Source organism: Budorcas taxicolor, chromosome 3, assembly GCF_023091745.1.
Source record: "Budorcas taxicolor isolate Tak-1 chromosome 3, Takin1.1, whole genome shotgun sequence".
NCBI classification, from domain to species: domain Eukaryota; kingdom Metazoa; phylum Chordata; class Mammalia; order Artiodactyla; family Bovidae; genus Budorcas; species Budorcas taxicolor.
This window is the reverse complement of record NC_068912.1, coordinates 119,674,303-119,683,873: the sequence shown is the minus strand read 5'-3', so window position 1 is coordinate 119,683,873 and position 9,571 is coordinate 119,674,303. Positions and strand designations below refer to the sequence as shown.

Here is a 9,571-nt window from a genome sequence, read left to right as displayed (position 1 = left end):
TGTTCATTTGGCTGCCCACTGTGTTACCCAGAGTTCAAGATTATGGCCTTGCTTTATCTTTGCACTGTTACTTTTCTGCTGGCAAAAGAGCCTTGCTCATTACTGCATCTCATACTTGCAATGTATGCTCCATGAAGTGCTCCTACGACAGGTTGAATGAAAGTTTGGATGAAAAAACAAATGAGCTGGATGTATGAGGGATGAATTCCTTAAACCAAAGCCTGTACCTCTCCCAGAGCCCTCTTGTCCTGTGTTGGAACATCCAGTCTCTCTGATCACCCTCCATCACGTGGCTGTGTGTCTCTGCCCCAGTCTCCACAGGGCATCCTTCACGTCCTTGTTTCTCAGGCTGTAGATGAGGGGGTTGAGCATCGGGATGACCAGGGTGTAGAAGACGGAGACCACCTTGCCCTGCTCCATGGACGCCACAGCTCCTGGCTGGGCATACATGACAAAAAGGGTCCCATAAAAGAGGGACACAGCTGTCATGTGGGAGCCGCAGGTGGAGAAGAGCTTGTGCCTCTCTCCTCCTGAGCGCATCCTCAGGATGGTCACTGTGATGTAGCCATAGGAGGTGAGGACCACGAGTGTGGTGCCCACGATGATGAGGCCACACAGGCCAAACATGACCAGCTCACTGATGGTAGTATCAGCACAGGCAAGCTTGAGCAGAGGCGGGACATCACAGAAGAAGTGGTCGATGTGGTTGGAGCTGCAGAACGGGAGGCTGAATGTGAAGCTGGTCTGCAGGATGGAGTTGAGGCAGCCCCCGCAGTAGCAACCCAGCATCAGGCGGGCACAGACCGAGGGGCGCATGGAGATGGGGTAGCGCAGGGGGCTGCAGATGGCCATGAAGCGGTCATAGGCCATCGCGGCCAGGAGGAACCCCTCAGTGGTAAGGAACAGGGAGAGGAAGAAGAACTGGGTGGCACATCCCCCTAAGGTGATGACCTTGGAGGAGGAAAGGAGGTCAGTGAGCGTCTTAGGGTAGATGACAGACGAGTAGCCCAAGTCCAGGAAGGAGAGTTTCTTGAGGAAGAAGTACATTGGGGAGTGCAGACGGGCATCCAGGGTGATGACCACCATCATGGCGAGGTTCCCCATGATGGCCACCAAGTACAGAGCCAGGAACAGAGCAAAGAGTAGGGCCTGGGTCTGCAGACCACCCTGAAATCCATCCAGCATGAACTCCTGCAGAAGCATCACTGAGAGGTTTCCGTTTCTGTGGGGTGACATGGCCCTGATCATGACACAGGGCAGAGGGCAGGCGGGAGGCAGGGAGCGGGCGCAGGTCAATGTCACATGGTCGTCCTCCCTTGGAGATCAAGGACTTTCAGCACCTTGCTGCCCACTGATAAAGAGACTATCAGCTGCCCAGTTCTGCTTCCAGATGAATACAGACTGACCTGAAAAGAGAACATTTCCCCTTATTCATTAATGCATAAATATGGAAGTTCCTCTCTCTCTGGGTGACTCTGAGCTGCTGTTATGGGGTGTGTAGTGGCTGCCAGGAGCTTTGGAGGCTGAAAACTTGAAGTGTGAGGAGTGTTGCAATCTCCTCCGTCTCTTCTCAATAAATGCTTTCCATCTCCATAGGGATGTTCCTGAGCTGTGTAATGTCCACTCCTCACTCAAGTATCTAATCCTGCACTTTCCTGCCTTATTAATTCATTCACTGATTTTGTAAATGTTTATTGAACACCTCATGCCAGCCTGGTGGTGTGTGGTTGATGATTGTACCTCCAGGCCAGGCTGGGACCAAGGCAGGAACCAGCACCCACCAGGAAAATTTCTCTCAGTCTGTCCTGCAGACCCTGAGCCCCATGGAGCATCAATGTGTGAACCTGGACCACAGCTGCATTCTGTCTGCAGAGCACTGTGCATCCTTGAGCATCTCAAGGGGCCTCAAGCCAAAGTCCTGATGTTTAAAAATATGAGAAGGGGGACACCAGGCAGACCCTAGATCTATCTTGGCATGATGGCAAACATCAACAGAACTGTTTGCATCCTTGAGAACGTAGGGATTTTTTCTTGCAATGTACAGATAGCGGACAATTTATGGGGCGGAGACAGCCAAGCTTCATGGCCTGAGAAGCAGCAGGGCAGGGCTTTGACACATTTGGGATGTGGGGATGTCTTCCTCCTGTCCTTGTTTCTATGCCCCTGGCTCCTCAGCACATCTCATATAGTGATTGCTTGGAGCAGTGGGAGCCTCCAACATGGTCACATCTGCTCAGGGTCTGGGTCCTCCTGCTGGGTGCTGCTTCCTGTCCCTGTCACAGCCCAGACCTCCCTTGTCCACACTGGATGGGGCTGACCACCACACCATCATGGGACATGGGGACCCGCTGTTTGCTGGCCAGAGGAATGGTTGGAGATGCAGCCTAGAGGGGGAGCAGTGGGAAGGAGGGTGGGCACAGTGCCACGGTGCCACTCAGGAAGGTGAGGAGGATCAGGGAGAGGATGTAATCTATGTCAGAGCAAACCCCACAGTTCCTAGAGGGCAGGTCCGCAGCATGGCGGAGCTGGCTGCCTTTGCAGGGAGCGAGCTCCCGTGCACTGGGGGTGTGCAGTCAGAGGCTGGGTGGTCAGTGATGCCTGTGGAGGAGTGATGACCCCATGTTCCCTCTTAGGTTAAAGTTTTCTTGGAGGATTATCTATAAGAGCCCATACTTTGCAACCAAACGTGTTACAAGGTACAAGGGTTAGTGGTCCCGCTTTCCCCTCCTGGGAGACTTAAGTCTAATCTTTTCATGATAGCAGAGAAGGACAGTCTGTCTGACATATGCAGGCAGGGTCCACTCAAATTTGAATTTGGATATAGGCACTGAGGCTGGACAGGGTGCTGCCCTACCCATGTTGGCCACCAAGCCCTATGCACCAAGGCCTGTCCTGCACATGCACCCTGTCTGTCTGCCCAGGTCCTCACCTCATAATAATCTCAAAGTGACCAGAGTGACCACCTTCACCCACTATCCCCAGATTTGGTGACCTTGCTGTTATGTCCCTGAGGGTTCCCAGCTTTATTTATTTGGCTGTTTCCTGGGACAATTCATCCACCTCAGGGGTCTTGAGTCATCACAACAGTGACTCCTCGCATGCCTGGGGAGCACATGAGGACTGCTTGGCATTTTCACCTGGGAAGCCAAGCTTCCAAGCTTGTTTTGAAAAACTGAACAAACACGTTCTTCTGGCTTGTTGAGATGACCAAGTGGGGCACTGCAGTGGCTTCAGTAAACCTGCCTCTGAGTTGAGCCTGACAAACACCTCCAGGGTGAAGCAGAGAAACCCAGCACTGCTTTGGAGGATCTATTGAATATTTGTAGTGACTGTGTCCTGAATCCTTTCCTTGCAAACTCTCATCACTCAAGAGTGATCTGAGCTCCTGCAGCACCAGCACTGCCTGATGCTTGTTGGGTTCAGGATCTCAGGCCAATAACTTAAAATCCACTTTTGTATGAGGACCCCTGATTATATCTACTCTCGTTAAGCTTAGACCTGCCGCCCTAACTGCCCCTGCCCAGGGCAGTGGGGAGTGGGGGACCTTGTTGTCCAGGATCCCAGCCCCCAGGACTCACCTGTCAGTGATGCTGACCGCGCCCTGCTGAGGGATGACCACACTGCTCCTGTGATGTCAGGAGGGGCATGGCTCACCCAGGACACTGTGCTCCCGGGGAGGACAGGACTCCTCACCAGGTCTCTGATGATGATAATGATGTGGTGCTGAGAGCCCCCCCCCCTTGTCCACCTCTGGCCTCCTGTGCAGGGAAGTGAGAATGAGGAGGGTACAGAGTAGGGAAGCAGGCTCTGGCTGCAGGAACTCCTGGGTCTTGATAGAAGCAGAGAAGGGGATGGACTCAGTCAACTGGCTCTTCACATTATCTGCCCTCTGGGCAACATGTCAGGTTCCTGTGCCTTGGAGTCACTCTGCTGGGAAGACGCTCTCTATTTGCAGGGCTGGGACTTGAGGCCTCGAATGGCCAATTAGGTGAGACCTGGGCTTCTGAGTGCACTGGGACTCACAACCCGCTGGGTCCCGGGAGCTGGCAATCCTGTGGCCAATCGTCCTTTGATGCTTCTCAGTCCAGTACAGGGGAGGCAAGAAGACTGAAGTCCATGAGGGAGCCCTGAGTGTGTGTGGGCAAACAGTAGAGAAATGCAGACAATTTATACTGACTCTATAGACGTCCTTGGAAAGATCTCCCTGGGCAGCAGGTGGGATCACCTGGCCCACAGCCCTTTCTCCTCCTCTGCCCCATCCTCATCTGTTCTTGTGAGGAAAAGTGACAGGTGAAGAGTCTGTACCCAGGGCAACAGCACAGCCCTTTCAGTGACACCTGTTACCATTACGATCCTTTTTCATGCTAAAATTGTCCTGTTTTTGGCTATTTGGATTCTCTTTAAGGCAGCCCTACACTCACTGAATATAGCTTAAATATATCACATCCATTAATACAAAATATTTTAATCCCAGTGCTTCTTCCAGCCCAGGATTTCTCATGATGTGCTCTGCATATAAGTTAAGTAAGCAGGGTGACCATATACAGCTTTACATACTCCTTTTCGTATTTGGAACCAGTCTGTTGTTCCATGTCCAGTTCTAACTATTGCTTCCTGACCTGTACATAGGTTTCTCAAGAGGCAGGTCAGGTTGGTCTGGTATTCCCATCTCTTTCAGAAATATGCACCTTTTATTGTGATCCACATAGTCAAAGGCTCTGGCATTGCCAATAAAGCAGAAATAGATGTTTTTTTTTCTGGAACTCTCTTGCTGTTTCGACGATCCAGCAGATGTTGGCTATTTAATCTCTGGTTCCTCTGTGTTTTCTAAAGCCAGCTTGAACATCTGGAAGTTCATGGTTCACGTATTGCTGAAGCCTGGCTTGGAGAATTTTGAGCATTACTTTACTAGCATGTGAGATGAGTGCAATTGTGTGGTAGTTTGAGCATTCTTTGGCATTGCTTTTCTTTGGGATTGGAATGAAAACTGACCTTTTCCAGTCCTGTGGCCACTGTTGAATATTCCAAACTTGCTGGCATATTGAGTGCAGCACTTTGACAGCATCATCTTTTAGGATTTGAAATAGCTCAACTGGAATTCCATCACCTCCACTAGCTTTGTTCGTAGTGATGCTTTCTAAGGCCCACTTGACTTGACATTCCAGGATGTCTGGCCCTAGATGAGTGATCACACCATCTTGATTATCTGGGTCATGAAGACCTTTTTTTGTACAGTTCTTCTGTGTATTCTTGCCACCTCTTCTTAATATCTTCTGCTTCTGTTAGGTCCATACCATTTCTGTCCTTTATTGAACCCATCTTTGCATGAAATGTTCCCTGGGTATCTCTAATTTTCTTGAAGAGATATCTAGTCTTTCCCATTCTGTTGTTTCCCTCTATTTCTTTGGATTGATCGCTGAGGAAGGCTTTCTTATCTCTTCTTGCTATTCTTTGGAACTCTGCATTCAGATGCTTACATCTTCCCTTTTCTCCTTGGCCTTTTGCTTCTCTTCTTTTCACAGCTATTTGTAAGGCCTCCCCAGACAGCCATTTTGCTTTTTTGCATTCCTTTTCCATGGGGATGGTCTTGATCCCTGTCTCCTGTACAATGTCATGAAACTCAGTCCATAGTTCATCAGGCACTCTATCTATCAGATCTAGGCCCTTAAATCTATTTCTCACTTCCACTGTATAATCATCAGGGATTTGATTTAGTTCATACCTGAATGGTCTAGTGAATTGAAGTGAAGTCACTTAGTCATGTCCGACTCTTTGTGACCCCATGGACTACATGTAGCCTACCAGGCTCCTCTGTCCATGGGATTTTCCGAGCAATAGTACTGGCGTGGATTGCTACCTTCTCCAGGGGCTCTTCCCGACCCAGGGATTGAACCCGGTCTCCCGCATTATAGACAGACGCTTAACCATCTGGTGGTTTTCCGTATTTTCTTCAATTTAAGTCTGAATTTGGCAAAAAGGGGCTCATGATCTGAGCCACAGTCAGCTCCTGGTCTTGATTTTGCTCCCTGTATAGAGCTTCTTCATCTTTGGCTGCAGAGAATATAATCAATCTGATTTCGGTGTTGACCATCTGGTGATGTTCATGTGTAGAGTCTTCTCTTGTGTTTTGGAAGAGGGTGTTTGCTATGACCAGTGCATTTTCTTGGCAAAACTCTAGTAGTCTTTGTCCTGCTTCTATCTGTAGTCCAAGGCCAAAATTGCCTGTTAGTCCAGGTGTTTCTTGACTTCCTACTTTTGCATTCCACTCCCCTATAATGAAAAGGACATCTTTTTGGGGTGTTAGTTCTAAAAGGTCTTGTAGGTCTTCATAGAACCATTCAAATTCAGCTTCTTCACCATTCCTGGTTGTGGCATAGACTTGGATTACTGTGATATTGAATGGTTTGCCTTGGAAACAAACAGAGATCATTCTGTCGTTTTTGAGATTGCATCCAAGTACTGCATTTCAGACTCTTTTGTTGATCATGATGGCTACTCCATTTCTTCTGAGGGATTCCTGCCCGCAGTAGTAGATATAATGGTCATTTGAGTTAAATTCACCCATTCCAGTCCATTTTAGTTCGCTGATTCCTAGAATGTTGACATTCACTCTTGCCGTCTCCTGTTTGACCACTTCCAATTTTCCTTGATTCGTGGACCTAACATTCCAGGTTCCTATGCAATATTGCTCTTTACAGCATCAGACCTTGCTTCTATCACCAGTCACATGCACAGCTGGGTATTGTTTTTGCTTTGGCTCCATCCTTCATTCTTCCTGGAGTTATTTCTCCACTGATCTCCAGTAGCACATTGGGCATCTACTGACCTGGAGAGTTCCTCTTTCAGTATCCTATCATTTTGCCTTTTCTTGCTGTTCATGGGTTCTCAAGGCAAGAATACTGAAGTGGCTTGCCATTCATTCTCCAGTGGACCACATTCTGTCAGACCTCTCCACCATGACCTGCTCATCTTGGGTGGCCCCACAGGGCATGGCTTAGTTTCATTGAGTTAGACAAGGCTGTGGTCCTAGTGTGATTAGATTGGCTAGTTTTCTGTGAGTATGGTTTCAGTGTGTCTGCCCTCTGATGCCCTCTTGCAACACCTACCATCTTACTTGAGTTTCTCTTACCTTGGGCATGGGGTATCTCTTCACGGCTGCTCCAGCAAAGTGCAGCCACTGCTCCTTACCTTGTATAAGGGGTATCTCCTCACCGCTGCCCCTCCTGACTTTGAACGTGGAGTAGCTCCACTAGGCCCTATTGCTCAGCTATTAAAAAGAATGCATTTGAATATGTTCTAATGAAGTGGATGAAACTGAAGCCTATTATACAGAGTGAGTAAGTCAGAAAGAAAAACACCAATACAGTACATTAACGCATTTTTATGGAATTTAGAAAGATGGTAATGATGACCTTTTGCTGTATGCAAAAGAGACACAAATGTAAAGAACAGACTTTTGGACTCTCTGGGAGAAGGCGAGGGTGGGATGATTTGAGAGAATAGCATTGAATCTTGTATATTATTATATATGAACTAAATCGCCAGTCCAGGTTCGATGCATGAAACAGGGCGCTCAGGGCTGGTGCACTCGGATGACCCCGAGGGACAGGATGGGGAGGGAGGTGGGAGGAAGTTCAGGATGGGGAACACATGTACACCCATGGCTGATTCATGTCAATGTATGGCAAAAATCACTACAATATTGTAAAGTAATCAGCATTCAATTAAAATAAATAAATTTTTTTAAAAAAGAAAAAGAATGGCAATGCTTCAGTATTCTTGCCTGGGGAATTCCATGGATAGAGGAGCCTGGTGGGCACACTCCAAGGGGTTGCAAAGAGTCAGACACAACTGAGTGATTAAGACACACACATATCCAAATTATAGGTGATATAGGTGATGTTTTACCATATCTCTCTTAACAATAATGCAAGAGAAAAATTGTAGTCATGTTACAATTGATTATACCTATCAACCAAATCGATTCTGCTTGACATGGACAATACATTCAGCAACTGTAGAGTAAATTGCCTTCAGCACATGGAACAGGATTCTAGTAGGCTCCATAGTGATCCCTTCCCCTCAATAAATGTCTGCCTGAAAATGCAGAATGTGATCTTAATTGGAAATAGGATCTTTCCAAATGAATTAGCTAGGATGAGGTCATGCTGGATTAGGTGGGCCCTAAATCCATTGACAGGTGTTCGTCTGAGAAGAAGAGATGAAACAGAGACAGAAGACACAAGGAAGAAGGGCAAGTTAAAGCTGCGCAGAGGTTGGAGTGATGCATCAACAGGGGCAGGGAAGGAGTGCCAAAGATGCCAGAGGCTCCAGAAGCCAGGAAAAGTCACGGAAAAGTGTCTCGAATTTTCAAAAGAGGCAGGCCCTGGAGACAACTTGGTTTCGGACATCTATCCCCTAGACCTGCAAGAGAGCATCATGTTGTGAAAAGTCACCGTGTGTTAATCAGTTATGGCAGCCCTGGTCACTGACACAGGAGGGCAGGGAGGCAGTCTGCTTTCACCTGACAAGGTCAGCAGTACCCCTTCACTCTCCTGTCTCAGGGCTATGTCACCTCTCCAGCTCTATGTCAGAATGTACTCTGCAGAGATCTTGATCCCCTTTTCCAAACCTTCCATATTCTAGTTCACTTATTTGAATTGTTTTAAACATGATCACACATCACAATTTACTTGCAGAATCTTCTTAAAGACAACTTTAGATTACTTCCTTTTTTATTTTTTCAGTAATGGGTATTATACAATGGACATTTTTGCCCTCCCTAAAGTTTGATGTGCTCAGTTCAGTTCAGTTCAATCACTCAGTCGTGTCCAACTCTTTGCGACCCAGTGAACCGCAGCACGCTAGGCCACCCTGTCCATCACCAACTCCCAGGATTTACTCAAACTCACGTCCATAGAGTCAGCGATGCCATCCAGCTATCTCATCCTCGGTCGTCCCCTTCTCCTCCTGCCCCCAATCCCTCCCAGCATCAGAGCCTTTTCCAATGAGTCAACTCTTCACAGGAGGTGGCCAAAGTACTGGAGCTTCAGCTTTAGCATCATTCCTTCCAAAGAAATCCCAGGGCTGATCTCCTTCAGAATGGACTGCTTGGATCTCCTTGCAGTCCAAGGGACTCTCAAGAGTCTTCTCCAACACCACAGTTCAAAAGCATCAATTCTGCGGTGCTAAGCTTTCTTCACACTCCAACTCAAACATCCATACATGACTACTGGAAAAAAAAATAGCCTTGACTAGACGGACATTTGTTGGCAATGTAATGTCTCTGCTTTTGAATACACTATCTAGGTTGGTCATAACTTTTCTTCCAAGGAGTAAGCGTCTTTTAATTTCATGGCTGCAGTCACCATGTGCAGTGATTTTGGAGCCCCCCCAAAATAAAGTCTGATACTGTTTCCACTGTTTCACCATCTATTTCCCATGAAATGATGGGGCCGAATGCCATGATCTTCGTTTTCTGAATGTTGAACTTTTAGTCAACTTTTTCAATCTCCACTTTCACTTTCATCAAGAGGCTTTTTAGTTCCTCTTCACTTTCTGCCATAAGGGT

The 9,571-nt window shown here is 47.6% G+C and overlaps 1 protein-coding gene across 1 annotated transcript; it reads right to left on the bottom strand.

The window, feature by feature from the left end:
- Positions 1 to 285: 285 nt before the first annotated feature.
- LOC128044926 (olfactory receptor 12-like) lies at positions 286 to 1,236 on the bottom strand. Its single transcript, XM_052637346.1, has one exon. The coding sequence runs from the start codon at positions 1,234 to 1,236 to the stop codon at positions 286 to 288; it is 951 nt and encodes a 316-aa protein (XP_052493306.1).
- Between the last annotated feature and the right edge of the window lie 8,335 nt (positions 1,237 to 9,571).

Coding starts and splice junctions, on each gene's coding strand:
- LOC128044926 (XM_052637346.1), bottom strand. CDS start 1,236: ATGTCACCCCACAGAAACGGAAACCTCTCAGTGATGCTTCTGCAGGAG.